At 47.2% G+C, this 16509-nt stretch overlaps 1 protein-coding gene across 1 annotated transcript; it reads left to right on the top strand.

The window, feature by feature from the left end:
* The first annotated feature begins 2344 nt into the window (after nt 1–2344).
* On the top strand, nt 2345–3552 carry LOC133780476 (uncharacterized). Its single transcript, XM_062220196.1, has 2 exons — nt 2345–2736; nt 2812–3552. Exons 1-2 carry the CDS (start codon nt 2470–2472, stop codon nt 2959–2961), a joined length of 417 nt encoding a protein of 138 aa, XP_062076180.1. The 5' UTR covers nt 2345–2469; the 3' UTR covers nt 2962–3552.
* The last annotated feature ends 12957 nt before the right edge of the window (nt 3553–16509 follow it).

Raw genomic sequence — 16509 nt, 5'->3', positions numbered from 1 at the left:
ACTTATCATCCCAAAGATCCCTACGCTCTTGCCAAAAGAGTTTCTGCGCCAGTCCATCTTTAAGGATTCCACTAGGACTCCGATTACTACGCTTTTTATGGCTTCCATACGGAGAATACACTATAAGTCCTCTGCCTGTTGCATGTTTTGATCTTTCTGTTTTTCTATTAGGTAAGCCTCTTTCTTAGTCACACACTGTAGGTTGTTTTTGGCTGATTTTTGGTGCATAGGTTTTGATCCTAGGTATATCGACTATATGAGAACATGTCTAGGAATTTGATGTATAGGACAAGATAATTTCTGGATAACTTTTCTGGGTAGCTTTATGGAATGCCTGTTTGGAGAGGGGAAGGCGATATGTTTCTGGGGTGCAAAACCGGGTAACTTAGGGGTCACGCTTCCTAGGCGGTTTTGCTTTTTGAAACTTTCCCTCCAAGGCAAGCATTATCCTGACCCCCCTGACACACAAATCCCGAGCAATCGGGGATCCGTTGGAAACACGAGCACGTGATCATGGCATCACGTGTCCTCACGCACCGCGGGCTGAGATTACCTCAGCTCGTGTATGAAAATCACTTCTCGCGCTAGATTCCCTTTTCTATTTTTAGGTCGCCTATTTGAACTTTCTTCAACTTTGTTCGTTAGGCAACCAGATGGGGCCCAGGAAGAACATACCTAAAAAGAGCGCTGCCGGTTCATCATCCCAGCAGGCTAGCAAGCGGAAAGAGATAGTCGCGGAATCTCCCATCCCCCACTTCGGTCCCACAGTGGAGAATGAGGTCGAGGTGGGACCTGATGCCTTCTTCGAGGCAGAGAGGATAGTCTCGAAGATTACGACCCAAGGGAGGGTCAACAAGATCCAGTTGTCCCATAAAATCAAAATTGGGACAGGCGCTCTTGTTGCCCAACCTCCCCTCGAGGGCGAGAGGAGCTGCACGCCCCTCGACGAGGAGTTCGCGGCCTGGAGCGACGAACACCTCAAGGCCGGGGCCTTCCTACCTTTGGACCAGTACTTCGCGGATTTTCTGAATTACGTGAGCCTGGCTCCCTTCCAATTGCCCCTAACTCCTACCGTCTGCTAGCGGGGCTGAGGTACCTCTTCCTGAAGCATGAGTGGGAGGTCCCTACACCAGCGGACACCCTTTATTTCTTCTGCCTCAAAGCCATCCCGGCTCAACGGGGGCGAGGCGACGGGTTCTACTACCTGACCTGTTTTCCCAATTCTCCTGCAGTCATCGAGCTGCCCAGCCACCCCAACAACTTCAAGGACCAGTTCTTTATGTCAACGGGGTTTCTCAACTATGATCACCACTACTTCAACCGTCCTCGTAAGTTTCTTCTATCCTCAGCTCCCAAAATTGCCATGTTTACTTTATTTCTTTTCATGTTTATTAACTTGAATACCATCGTGCAACCATTTTTGCGAGGACGGCCAAATTGGTGACCGTCGGGGGTCAATATGAGACCTTGGCGGGGCTCCCACCAAGTGAAAAAGACTACCGCCAACTCATATCTGATGATACGATGCTGGCATGCAAGTTAATTTCTCCAGGCCAAACCCTGGCCTTGAGGAGGTCGCGGGCTATCCCAGTAGCTCGTGAGCTGGTGCCCATTCCCGAGGGGGGTGCTGCAGACACTGACGAGCAGGAGGAGGAAGACGAGGTGCCGCTCATGCGTCAGAAGCGGGCTCTTGAGATTGCTCAGGGGCTCGACGCGGATCGAATCCAATCTGGGGGAACAGCCGACCCCTCCAGCCAAGGTAACCCATACTTGTTTAGGGAATTAAACAGGGCTGTCGCAGACCTACGGCTCTCTAGGTTTAACCCTAGCCAGCTCATACATCGTCATCAAGATGACCCAAACCTTAACATAAATCTACTCCAGTGCGTTGATCAACTAGTGTTGCGCCATGACATGGGCCGCCCTAGGGGCACTATAGTAGTAGACACCACCTTGGCTTTTAGGTCGGCCTTTTTTGAGGAGTATGGCACCAACCTTAGGTCGTGGCCCTCCCTTCTGGTGGGTGTAGTCGCTCCGGGGCTTAGGCAGTATGTAGAGAAGTCCAGTCCTGAGGCGAAACCGGACCTAGAGCCCCCTCTCAATCGCGAAGTTATAAACTTAGACTCCCCCATAGAAGCTCCGCGGCCGGAGGTCATGGCAATAGATTCCTCCTCTAGCTCGGAGGGTAGGACCTTTTCAATACACCCTTAGACTTTTCTTGTGATCCAAGTATTCTTACATGTATACTAACGCTTCCTTATTTTTGTTTCAGGCGAAGAGATGGCACAGCCCAGAGACAACATCCTGCGGCACATCTTCCAAGGGGGGGGGGGGGGGGGGGATCCTCCCTTTGGGTCGTCCAGGCCATTGGTCAAGAAACTCTAGCTAACCAAGAAGGCTCCTCCTCCCGGAACCACCTCCAAGTCTCCCGCTAAGGGGAGGGGCCAGGTCCCTGCTGCCGCAGAGAGCATGCCCCCGCCTCCACCGCGACCTCCGGTCCCTACTCGGGAACTGGAGGCACCATCTGGAACCCCGCCAGCTCCCACTCCCACCGTGCGCATCCCGGTTAACACTCAGGCCCTAGAGAAAATCCCCGAGGCCTTCCGAGGGACGGTTTACAAGACTGCGAGCTATACGGTGGATCATTACTACAATGCCACCCCAAGGGACTTGCAGGAGATTGAGACGAGGAGCCCCGAGAATGTTATGGAGTCTTCACTGGGGATGACCCTCACGGTAAGTTTACTTAGTTAACTTAGTTAACTCTCTTTGCTTTCTCTATCACATGCCTTATTATCTTTGCCTTTGCAGGCGGCTTTGGCTCTACACCGCAGCATAGCTCGGTCCAGGGCCAGGTTTGATGAGATCAAGGGCGAGTTCCAGACTGCTCAGGCCGCTCTCGTATCTGCACAACAGCAAGAGCGATGCCAAGGCTGCCCTGACGGATGTCAAGGAAAGTGAAAAGGCCGTGCAGGTCGCCTTGGTCGCTACGAAGGTCGGTCTGGAGGTGATCCAGGCTAAGCAATTGGAGGCTGAGGCTACACAGGTCGCCTTGGCTGCCGCGAAGGTCGAGCTTGAGGAGGCCAAGGCCGCCCTTGTGGCAGAGAGGGCATCTTCCAGCTCCTCCATGGAGGCCATGCTTTATCATTGCTGGGCCTTCAACCAGGATGGCGATTTCTCCTTCCTAGCGCCCGAGGTGTGGGAGCCCTTCCTCAAGAAGTTCAAGGCTCGTCTTCAACAGGAGGTTTCCTATGAGACTGGGGAGACTTCCGCTGTAGGCGAGCAGGAGACCGATGGGTGACCTCATCGGAGCGGCCTGGGGGGCCCAGGACTTTTGTTCTTTTTTTTTTTTATTTACTTGTAATCTTTTATCATGAGGTTTTTTCTCTTCGAGACAATCAATTTTCCTGAATTTTATTTTCATCTATGTTTATCATTATTGTTATTCATTTTCAGCGCATTTGGTAAAAACTTAGTTCGCGTTAGTTCACTGACTTTTTCTTTAAAAACACAAAGCACTTAGTCAATTAACTAACTTCTAAGTTTCGAGACCTGGTTGTATCCAGGACAGTTAACTTTTAAAACACTTAGTTCGCGTTAATTTTTTATTGATGTCTCGTGCTTTTTAAGAAAAACACTGATTAACCAATTTGAATCAACTTCTAAGTTTTAGGACCTGGTTGTATCCAGGACATTGATTTTAGAAACTTATTTTGCGTTAATCCTTTATTGATATCTCGTGCTTTTTAAGTAAAACATCGATTAACCAATTTGAATCAACTTCTAAGTTTTAGGACCTGGTTGTATCCAGGACATTGATTTTAGAAACTTAGTTCGCGTTAATCCTTTATTGATATCTCGTGCTTTTTAAGAAAAATATCGATTAACCAATTTGAATCAACTTCTAAGTTTTAGGACCTGGTTGTATCCAGGATATACGCCCCCCAAGTAACCAGGAAAGGACCTTTCGTGGTTACTTGGAACATGCTTTTCTAACATTATGCTCATGAAAATACACCATGATATGAAGAAACTACTTCTCATTATTTAATAAAACAAGGTGGCTTTCCTAACTAAGCCTTACAAAAGTATTACTGATAATATTTCTTCAGGTGTACAGCGTTCCAAGTCCGTGGGACTGCTTCTCCATTAAGCCGAGCTAGTTTAAAGGTTCCTTCTTTCACAACCTCTATTATTTGATAGGGTCCTTCCCAATTTGGTCCCAACACTCCATCCTTGGGATCCTTACCGGCTAAGAAGACTCTTCTGAGCACCAGGTCGCCTACGCTAAAGTTGTGCTTCTTAACCTTTGAGTTGAAATAATGAGTGATCTTTTGTTGATAATGCGCGAGCTGCAGCTGCGAAGCTTCTCGTTTTTCGTCAATTAGGTCGAGGGACGCGCAGAGCAATTTTTCGTTCTGGTCATGGTCAAATTTCCGGACTCTATGCGAGGCTATCTTTATTTCGATGGAAGGACGGCCTCACTCCCAAAAGCCAGGGAGAAAGGAGTGTGACCCGTTGAAGTTCGGTGCGAGGTCCGATATGCCCACAGCACCTGGGGGAGCAGTTCGGGCCAAACTCCCTTGGCTTCATCCAACCTCTTCTTAAGCCTCGCTTTTAGTGTCTTGTTCACAGCATCGACCTGCCCATTAGCCTGGGGGTAGGCCACGGAGGAGAAGCTTTTAACTATGTCGTGCCTCTCGTAGAATTCGGTGAAGAGATCACTATCGAACTGTGTTCTGTTATCCGACACGATCTTCTTTGGCAGCCCGAATCGGCAGACAATACTCTTGACCACGAAGTCGAGGACCCTCTTTGAAGTAATTTTCGCTAGGGCTTCTGCTTCTGCCCATTTTGTGTAGTCTATAGCCACCACAACATAGCGAACTCCTCCCTTTCCTGTGGGAAGGGCACCAACTAAATCAATCCCCCAGATCGCGAACGGCCACGGGGACGAGATCATCTTTTGCTCGACTGGAGGGGCTCGGGCAACCATGGCGAACCGTTGGCACCTGTCGCACTTTTTGACATAAGAGATTGAGTCCTTCGATAGAGTGGGCCAATAATACCCTTGCCTCAACACCTTCAAGGCCACGGTTTGCCCCCCAGTGTGATCTCCACAAAATCCCTCATGCACCTCCCGCATAATGGTTTTCGCTTCACCTGGCAAAACACACCGCAGAAGAGGTAAAGAGAGGCCACGCCGATACAATGTCCCGTCTATCATTATATACCTCGGAGCCTGGTAAAGTACCCTCCTCGCATCGTTTCTCTCCTCAGGTAACTTCCCTGTTGTGAGGTACTCCATTATGGGAGTTATCCAGGTCGGCCTGGTGTCGATCATCTCAACCTCCGCCCCGGATTCCTCTATGCTTGGTCTTTCCAAGAATTCTACTGGTACCAGGCCCAAAGTTTCGGCCTCCCTGGAGGTGGAGAGCTTTGCCAGGGCGTCAGCATTGGCATTCTGCTCCTGAGGTATCTGCTCAATTAGGTTGTGCTCAAATGTGGACAGCTCCTTCTTTACTTTGGCCAGGTAGGTGGCCATCTTGGTTGTTCGCGCCTGGTATTCTCCTGATACCTGGTTTACCACAAGCTGGGAATCATTGTAGCACTGGACGGAGCTGGCCTTCAGCTCCTAGGCCACCCTTAGCCCGGCCAATAGAGCTTCGTATTCGGCTTCGTTGTTGGATGCTTTGAATCTGAATTGCAACGCGGAGTGGAAACGATGTCCATCCGAGGATATCAAGATGATTCCAGCTCTGGATCCATTATCGTTAGACGAGCCATCTACAAAGACTTTCCACGAGGATCGAACCGGTTCTTCCACTGGTTCTTCTTGGAATCTCGTGAACTCTGCCACAAAATCACCCAGAGCTTGGCTTTTCACTGCAGTTCGCAGCACGTACAGTATCTCAAATTGGCTGAGCTCGATAGCCCATTTCAACAGACGCCCCAATGCTTCAGGTTTCTGTAAAACTTTCCTTAAAGGTTGATTGGTTATGACATGGATTGAATGGGACTGGAAATACGGCCTGAGCTTTTGGGAGGCCGTAATAAGGTACAAAGCCATTTTCTCCATCAACGGGTATCGGGATTCAGCTCCGAGAAGCCTCTTGTTAATGTAATAGACGGGCTTCTGAGACCGATCTTCTTCCCGGACCAGTACTGCGTTAGCCGCATCTTCCGTGATAGCCAGGTAAAGGAAAAGAGGTTCTTCTACTGTTGGCTTGGACAACACGGGAGGCTCGGCTAGATGTGCTTTCAGGTCGAGGAAGGCATGTTCGCATTCTTTGGTCCACTTGAATTTTTTATTTCCCCGGAGCAGGTTGTAGAATGGCAAACACTTGTCGGTAGATTTGGAAATGAACCGATTAAGGGCTGCCACCCTTCCTGTCAGACTTTGGACGTCTTTTCGTGACCGGGGTGATAGCATCTCGAGTAGCAACTTGATTTTATCGAGGTTCGCCTCTATTCCGCTGGTGTTGATTATGAAACCCAGAAATTTTCCTGACGCAACCCCGAAAGTACACTTTAGGGGATTTAGCCTCATGTTGTACTCTCTTAAAATCTTAAAGCATTCCTTCAAATCAGAGACATGGTTATCGGCAGTTTTTTACTTGACCAACATGTCGTCAACATACACTTCAATGTTTTTCCTGATCTGATTAATGAACATCCTGTTGACTAACCTCTGGTACGTAGCTCCTGCGTTTTTCAGCCCAAACAGCATGACCTTGTAGCAATAAACGTTAGTTGGGGTCAAGAAGCTAGTGTGCTCTTGGTCTGCCGGGTTCATGGCGATCTGATTATAGCCCGAGTATGCATCCATAAAAGAAATGAGCTCGTGCCCTGCCGTGGCATCTACCAATTGATCAATCCTTGGCAAAGGGAAGCAATCTTTGGGGCAGGCTTTATTCAGATCAGAAAATTTGATGCTGGTCTGGCACTTCCCATTGGGCTTTGGGACCAAAACGGGATTGGCGACCCAGATCGGGTACTTCACCTTGCGAATAAAGCCGCACTTCAAGAGCCAGGCTACATCCTCCTCTAGGGTCTCAGCTTGGGTCATGCCCAGGCGCCTGTGTTTCTGGGACTTCGTCGACACCTTCTTGTTCAAGTTGAGGGTGTGCATGATGACCCGCCCGTTGATCCCTATCATGTCCTTATGGGATCAGGTGAACACATCTAGATTCTCTTGTAGAAATATCAGCAGCTCCGTCTTCCTTTTACTACACAGGTTTTTTCCGAGCTTCACCACCTTCGAGGGGTCTTGTGGGTCGATGCTCACCTCCTCAAGCTCTTCGATGGCCTAGAGCTCAGATCTATCTTCGCCTATCCTGGGGTTGATATCGTCATTCAAGATGATACCCTCCCCATTGGCATTCTGAGGTTTTTCGATCTCAGGAATAGGTCCTAATTCTTGAGATTCCTCATCCCCGCCTTGAATAGTCATTGTCTGTTGCCCGGATCGTGACTTTCCCTTCATGGAAATGCTATAGCATTCCCTGGCAGCGAGCTGATCACCTCGGACCGTGCATATCCCCTTGGAGGATGGGAATTTGACTGCGAGATGGCGGATGGAGGTTATAGCCTCAAATGCTATCAACGTAGGCCAACCCAGAATAGCGTTGTAGGCGGCGGGACAGTCGATGACCACAAACTCGAGGAGTTAGAGACAGTCTAGGGCCCCTCTCCCAAGGTAATTACTAGATCGATTGTGCCTATCGTTGCCGATCCTTCTCCAGAAAATCCATACAGCATCATGGAGGTGGCCTTCAACTCGGTGACAGATAACCCCATCTTCTCCAGCGTAGACCAGAACAACAGGTTCACCGAACTCCCATTATCGATCAGTATCCTCCTAACTCTCCGGTTGGCGAGCTGGGTAGTTATGACCAGAGGATCGTTATGGAGGAACTGGACGTGACTAGCATCCTCCTCGATAAAGATGATCGGTTACCTCTCCCGTCGTTGATGATTGGGTAGATGCTGCTCCGGGACAAATTCCACTCCGTTATGAGCCTTCAACTCATTGACATATCTCTTCTGGGCACCTCTGCTCGTGCCGGCCAAATGGGGGCCACCGAAGATTGTGGATATCTCTCCCCCTATCACAGGACGAGGGGTATCCTGATTTATCTGGGGCCCGGGGTGATTTATCAGAGCTTCCGGAGCCGGCTGGCTGGTAGGAACTCTGATGAGTGTCTCGATCTCATCCTATAAATGCCTACAATCGTCAGTGTTGTGGCCAATGTCGTTGTGGAATCGACAGAACTTGGAAGGGTCCCTCTTGGCCTTCTGGTGCTTCAAAGGCTCCGGCTTCTTCTAGGGGAGGCGGGCAGATTTGGCAAGGAAAATGTATTCCCTAGTGTTTGTGAGCTCAGTATAAGTCGCGTAGACTGGCTTAAATTTTTCCATGGGCTTGTTCTTCTTCGAACCATGCTGGCCACCCTCGCTACTCCCTTTTCTCTTGCCTCCACCCCGTTGATTATTCTGTGTAATGGTTTAAGTCGTTTTCACGACATCCGTTCCCACTCCAACGGGTTGATCAGGGGCTTGGCTGGTTCCCGCGACCGACACTCGCGCCTCTTCTAGGTTTATCCATCCCTTGGCCTTATTCAGGAATTCATCGATGGTACTGACACCTTTTCTCTGTATCTCTTTCCATAGCCCACCTCCAACGAGGATTCCAGTCCTCAAGGCCATGAGCTTGGAACTATCGTCTACATCTCTGGCTCGAGCCGCAACATTTGTGAACCTGCTCAGGTAAGCTTTCAAGGGTTCCTCCGGCTGTTGCTTTACGTTTTCCAGGGTGTCGGCTTTGACGTAGGCAGCTTGAGAAGCTCGGAACGCCCTCTTGAAGTCAGCAGAAAAGGTTTTCCACGAGCTGATGGACTGCTTTTTACACTGCTTGAACCATTTCCTGGCCGGCCCAGTCAAGGTGGAAGGGAATATCAAACACCTTAGCTCGGGGCCGATGTTGTGGGCCATCATCAGGGTGTTGAACATACCCAAATGATCCAACGGGTCTCCATCTCCATCGAACTTAGACAAGTGGTGCATCTGGAAACTCGATGGATACGTCGTGGCTGCTATGCTGGGGGCGAAGAGCTCGAGTTTGTCCCCCGAGTCATATTCATCTTCTTCCTTGTCTGACAAGAGCTTCTTCATCAACTCCTCCATCTGAGCTAAATGCTATAGGGTTTGGTCCTTACTTCCTTGGTTGTTCTGGGCCTGTTCAATAGCTCCAGTTCCATTGTAAGCGTTAGGCGGGTTATTGTCCCTCCAAGCTTGAGCTTGGTTAGGAGAGACACTCTGTAACACCCCAAGCTGCTAATAAGGTTTAGGACCTTGATTAGCGTGCCTGGAGGGCAATAAGTGAATTAACATGATAATATATGAATTTGAATGAATATGTGATTAGAATGCATGTTTAGGTGGTATAAATATGCATGTGGGCCCCGTTTGTATGTTAGGGGTAAATTGGTAATTTTAGCCCGCTGAGGGCATAAATGTGATAATTGTATTATGTGATTTGTACCACGTGAGTGTGGTGATATTAATGTGATGCACGTGCCGAGACGGTCCTAGGGAGCTGTTAGTTTAAAAGACACAGCAGGATTTTATACCCGGCTCGGGAGGAGCCTAGGGGTACTTTGGGAATTTTGTAAATTTGAGAATTAGTGGTTAATGGTTAATGGTAATTGAGTAACCATTAGTAACTGCTGAGAGTAACAAGTTGTGATGGGAAAATGGTAGAATAGTAATAGAGATGAAATGACAAAAGTGCCCTTGAGGTTTAGTTAGGAAAGGATCTTGAGAGAGCGGTAAAATGGACTTTTGGCAAAGGTTTAGATAAACTTCAGCTGAGGGAAAAGATGATTTACGTGTTAACACTTAGTCATGCTTTGTTTATGCTGAAAATTGGAAGAAAAGGCTAGAAAGAAAGGGAAGCAAGAAGGAGGGCTGAAACTTGAGACCTAGGAGGAAATTCAAAGGGTTTGAGGCAACCAAAATCAAGTTTAAGCTAGGACTATTCAGAGGTAAGAGTTATGCTCTGTTTTTGTTTAAATTTAAGTTTGATTTTCAGATATTAAGCGTGGAATTTAAAGGAGATTTGGCTGGTTTGGTTTGGAAAACTCAGTTTGGATAATCAAGGGAGAAGTGGCTTGAAGCTGGGATTGAGGTGAATTCAAGCTAAATTCTTGATTGAGGTAAGAGTTTTTATCATGTTTGAATTTCGTATTTGGTATGGTTTGAGATTATAGAGGCATGGAATATATTTTTCAAGCTCTGGTTTAAGTCTTAGAAGCCATGGTTTAAGTTTCTGAAATCTGAAACTCAAGTGTGGATTTTGGGTGTGATTGTGTAATTAAGCTTGTTTTTTATGTTTATAGGTTGTTAAATGGTTTATTTGGGGTTTTAAATTGATTTTGGGGTTTAGGTATTTGTTGGGGTTGAATTGGAGGTGTTTTGGCTCGGGAAAAATGCAGGGGAAAACCCAGAAATCTGGGTTCGCGTAGGGGCGCCGCAGCCCTGTTCTTTGGTGCTGTGGCGCAGGCTTGCATCAGGATCAGAGAAATCTTCTGGGCGCCACTTCCCTTGATGGGAGTGCCACGACCCTAGGCTATTTTTGACAGTCAAATTTTGCACTTTTAGGGCTTTTGCCCGGGGGCTCGGGGGATGGTTCCAATACATTGTTTTAGGGAATTAGAGGTCCTGAGAGTACGGGATTGGTCCCAGGAAGTGGTTTTGGGATTGGTTAGTATTAAAAGTGTTTTATATGTGTTGTGACTAGGATTTCGGGGAGGCTTGGGATAGAGGATCGTGCTTGTGACTTTGGTGCATCGAAAAGCTCGGGATACAGGTAAGAAAACTGTAGCACCCGTAGAGCAGGGCTTGGGCCCATAGTATTGTTGCAGGGCGCGGCCCTAGATTGCATTATTGTTAGGGTGTAGCTTTGATTGAATGGTTATATGCTTGAATGCTGTTTAATTATGATATATGTGTGGATATAGTAGAATGAACGGAAAAGGAGCCGAGAACGGCAAGGGGCCGAGAATGGCAGTGGGGCCGGGAACATCACTTAACACATGGAGTGCTTATGATTAGGGTGAGACCCCAATGGATACATGGGATATCCTTATGGTGTGGACCGAGAACCCAGGCTCTGGTAACGCTTCTGGCACGGCATGGCCGTATATGTGTTTAAATCCTATAGACTATCTGTTTATCTGTGGATTATCTGACATACTGGTTATGATGTGCATATGTTATGTGCTGTATGAGTTTTCTTGCTGGGCTTCGGCTCACGGGTGCTCTGCGTTGCAGGTAAGGGCAAGGAGAAAATCAACCAGCCATGAGTACGGAGAGCGTGGGGGTGGCGCGTACATGTTTTGCATGCCCGACTGCTTTGGTTAGGGCATTTTGAAAAATGGCTGTATTAAACTATGTTTTTTTATAATTAGTCATCTGTAAACCTATTTTGTATTGTAAATATTTTACAAACTTTATTTTGGGATCCCAAATGTTAAACTCTTGGAACTTTTAATGGAATGGAGTACTTTTAAATATTACAGCCTTGACTTTTTGTTTAATCACACTTTTGTTCTAAAAACCTCGCTTAGCGAGTTAATTGCACATTATAAACTCACTTAGTAACAGCTCTAAGGTAGTAGGATGTTACACACTCCCACTGTCACGTACTTCCGAAAGACCACCCCCTTGGTGAGCATGATTACCATTTCTAGCCGGATCTCTCCTCTGTGAGTTGAGGCGATCTCGAAGGTCGGCCCTCGGGGTGGCCCGAGGGCTTTGCGCCAAACTCAAGTGATTACGTAGGTCTTCACTGGATCTGCCACTTCGGTGGCTCCCGGTCCAATAACTCCCGTTTGAAAAGCTCAGAGCCCGCTGTTGGGGGTGAGGATCCGGGAATTCCCCGCGCGCTCGGCAGCGATGGGAAGGATCGGCGGAAGGAGGATTTCTCCTTCTGCTCCCATGTGCCGGAATGTCCTGAACTGGATGGGGAGGAGAGGGGTATCTTATTGGCGATGGGGGATGCCTAACTAGTGACACGATCCTAGTCTCGTCCGGGCGTATCAAGTTAGGTCGCGGCCACTCCACTCTACCATCCCCTGCATCCTGCGCTCGACAGTCTGACCGTGGTGCAGGATGGCTAGTCAGAGCAGGCTGTCTTCGTGAGCCCTCCCTGGATCTCCTCCGCGAGCTTCCTCGGGCCCTTCTGGGTGCGTTCAATTGTGGAACCGAGCTAGGACTTAAGGTTCAGACTGATCGGCTGAATTGCTGATTGGCCCTAGGAAACTCCTCAAACACAGTTTCCTGGTGGTGGTGTGACGTGGGGGTAGAACTCGGAGTTGAGGCTCTGATTGATCGGTTGGGCCTGGACCGGTTATCCCGGCGGGACTTATGAGTCCCACTTTGCCTCTTTCTGACATTAGTGTCAGTTGTAAGAGGGGGTAACCGGGCCAATACTTCTTCGATTTGCTTGTTTGCTCTTGACAACTGACTCCTCAACTGTATGTTCTCCATCTTTATCGCCGTCAGGAAATCTGGGTTCGGATTTGGCGGTCGGGGTGCCGAACTCCCGATGTCGCCCTGGCCCATAGGCTGCTTTCCCGGTCGCTGCTGGATCTCAGGGTTTTGTTCATCGGATATGGCGACATGGTGGGCCTCCTGCCCATCATGTTGATCCACCTCGTTACCATGTCTCGAACGAGTAACCACCATGATCAGGTTTTTGCGATAGCACCAATCTAAATCCTCTAAACGAAAGCACCAAACTGTTGACGCGGCTCTTCGCCAACAGTTAATTATACGAATAAACAGGATGGATTAGTGCTAATTAGTGAACCGTAATATGAAAATAGTTTAATTCTAGACTTGGCAAATTAATACCATGGGAAGGGGATCACTCCTTTCTTTTTAGGTGGTTCGAAGGTTAAAATCCCTTTAGTCCACCAGTCGATATTATTGATCTCTCTTGACTATTTCTTACAGAGTGTTTCTTTACAATAATATGCCCACCCCTTGTAATGCCCAGGGTCTTGGTATTTATAGGGAGAGGATACCTGGGTTCGCAAGGGGGTCATCCTGTGACCTATATACCCTTCACGTCATCTCTGTGACACTGATGATTAATTCCTAAAACCTGACAGTGAAGTGTGGTATAATCAATAGGTAAGGAGGGATAATGGGCCGCATGGCCCAAACCAGTCGTGGGATGCCTGAATACGCACGTTTATACTGCGTGCCCGAGAATTCAGGAATAGAATAGATTCGTGATGTCTGATATATGCACGTTTATATTGTGTGGTTGTCTTTACAAGGGTTCGGATGTCAGACCCATGCCGCATCACGAGCTTGATGTAGAGCCAGCTTGTGATATCCATACCGCTGATCCGCTGCCTTCGAGTGAACTGCTAATGTAATGCCCTGGATAGCCAAGACTGCTACACTATGTACTCGTAATGGTACAGTACTTGCTAATCAAGTCATTAATTTAAAAACGTGTCACTAAACATGTATGAGCTAGGGTTAAAAAGGTTTTGGTCTCAAAAGTTTTATTTTATATAATTAAATAGTTTTACATATGGGATCCCAAAAAGAAACAAAGTTTAAAAGTTGGCTTATAGAATTCCCAAAATACAGGCAACCATCAGCCATACTAAGGCAAAATATACATTTCTGGTTCTCGCGTCCCTGCCTAAACCCCAACCGTGGCAGCTGAGCAGCTGGTCATGTACATTCGGCTCGTAGAGCTCTCCAAGTCAAGGTTGATCAAGCTTGCCCTTGCCTTTACCTGCACCACGTAGCACCCGTGAGCCAAGGTCCAGCAAGAAAACATAATGTGCAACACAAACAACAATAACAGAAAGTCAATTCTTTAAGCATGATCAACCATCAAATAACCCACATTAACCAATCAGCATATATTCAGAATCAAGGATGCAACCAATCACATATAACATTCAAGTCTCATAATAATCAGGTCACATAATAGTTAGGGCCGACAACTTAGGCCGCACCCTTTGTTTACCCCACTGACTCTGGCCCGCTTAAGCCGAGCTCAGTGCATAATAGGTTGTCCTCGGCTACCAGTTGCCAAGTCGCGCCCTGTGCGCTAGTGTAGCCTTGGCACTCTTAGGCCGTTGGTTCACTGTTTACATGGCTTAATACCATCCTTTTAAATACACATATTAGGGATCCCTTAGTCCCATTACAAATACACAACCAGGTGCAGTTTTCTTACCTTTAGTCTCTGCGTTCACTGACTACAAGCGACGCTCCTCAAGCACGATCAGTTCCCGAGCCCTAGCTTTAACACCTAGTCACAACCAAGGTATTGGGTTCCATTAATATTCGAGTAAAGGTCTCCGGGTACAATACTAGCTTTCGGGACATCGAATTCCACCAAGCACGGTGGGGAAATCAATCCCAAGCACCCTAGGCTAGACTCCCATGCCTAAAATCCCCAAATGTTCAAAAATGCACCCAAGGAGCAGACATGCACCGCGTCCCTGCCCTTGGGCGCTGCGGCGCTTCCCTCTGGCCGAGCCTCCGTGGCTTATTTGCATCCTAGGGCCGCAACGATCTAGAACAGAGTCGCGGCCCTTCCCTTCGTGCCCAGAAAATTCACCATTTCTAGCATCTAAACCTCATCCAAAACCATCCCAAAGCTCCCTAATTCAAAACCCATTAATCACAACACTTTTTATCATGACTCTAACAACATATCCCAACCGAAATCCAGCCTAAAAACCTACTAAAACCCCATTTTGATTCTCTGAAACCCAGCAACTCTAAACACCAAAACCAGTCATGCAAAACTCAAATTTTAACCTCTGAATATGAATTGATGCTTACCTCTTTTCCTGAACCACCTTCTTGTTGAATTCCTGAGCTAAAGTCCAAGCTTCTCAGCTTAATTCAATCCTTAAAATAATAAACACCTCAATATTCAGCCAAAACTCAGAATTTTAACTCCCAAAAACAAGCTCAATTCTTACCTTGATCTTGGTTGGGTGTCCCTTAGCTGAGTACTAAGCTAAACCTTCATGATTTCAGCTCAATCATAGAAATTTCCAGCTTAATTTTCCCTTAGATTTTCTATGGTTTCTTGAAAGAGAAGAGAGAAGGAAGAGAAGAGAAGAGAGAAGAAGAGCTGAGGTCGGTTTGTTTTATTCCTCTGTTTTTTTTTCATTAACTTAATCTAATCCTAGCCAGTTAAGTCAATCTCGAGGCTCGTGTTATCGGAAACATCCCCGAGGGCAAAACGGTAATTTTCCCCAATATTCCCGCCTAAGCTTTCTATCCTCAAATATATCTCCATATATTTATTTCCATAACCCGATAGTCTAAATAACTACCCGATACCTAAAATACCCCTGACTTATCCAAAGTCAAATACTAAGCCCCGTTGTGACTTTTCCCACTATCTAGCTTCTTAGGATCGCCTCAAGTCGCTCACTGTAAATCTACCCACATGATAATGTGGTTCTCACATATATAGTATTTAACCACATTTATATTCATATAATCATACAAGCATGCATTAAATCATTAAATTCATTCATAAGTCAATTATGCCCTCCCGGCACACTAATCAGGGCCCTTAAGCCATATTAGTGATTTTGGGTCGTTAAAACTTTCCCCTCCTACTGAGAATTTCGTCCTCGAAATTTTACCTGAATAGCTCAGGATACTGATCCCAAATCGCTGACTCTAACTCCCAAGTCACTTCCTCGACCTTGCTTTTTCTCCACAACACTTTCATTAATGGAATTGTCTTATTCCGTAAGACTTTGTCCTTCCGATCCAGAATCTGAACTGGTTGCTCCTCATAAGACAAATCTGTCTGTAACTCTAAGTCCTCATACTTCAGCACGTGCATTGTATCTGAAACATACTTCCGCAACATGGAGAAATGGAACACATCGTGAACCCCTGACAGCGACGGTGGCAAGGCCAACCTATAAGCCACCTGCCCAACTCTTTCTAGAACCTCGAAAGGTCCAACAAACCTAGGGCTCAACTTGCCCTTTACTCCAAATCTCCTTACCCCTCTCAATGGTGAGACTCGCAGAAACACGTGGTCCTCAATCTGAAACTCCACATTCCTACGCTTAGGATTAGCGTAGCTTTTTTGTCTACTCTGCGACGCAAGCATTCTGGCTCGAATCTTCTCAATAGCCTCATTAGTCTTCTGAACCATATATGGCCCTAAGTACCTCATCTCACCCATCTCATCCCAATGTATGGGTGATCTACATTTTCTTCCATATAACATCTCATAAGGGGCCACCCCAATTGTGGACTGATAACTGTTGTTATACGAGAACTTAATCAACGGTAGATACTTACCCCAAGATCCCTCGAAATCAATCACACATGCCCTAAGCATGTCCTCTAACACCTGAATCGTCCTCTCAGACTGCCCATCAGTCTGAGGATGAAAAGCTGTGCAAAACTTCAATTGGTTCCCCATAGCTC

The sequence above is a fragment of the Humulus lupulus genome, chromosome 5 (assembly GCF_963169125.1).
Source record: "Humulus lupulus chromosome 5, drHumLupu1.1, whole genome shotgun sequence".
In the NCBI taxonomy this organism is placed as follows: domain Eukaryota; kingdom Viridiplantae; phylum Streptophyta; class Magnoliopsida; order Rosales; family Cannabaceae; genus Humulus; species Humulus lupulus.
This window is presented reverse-complemented; position numbering and strand designations above follow the sequence as displayed.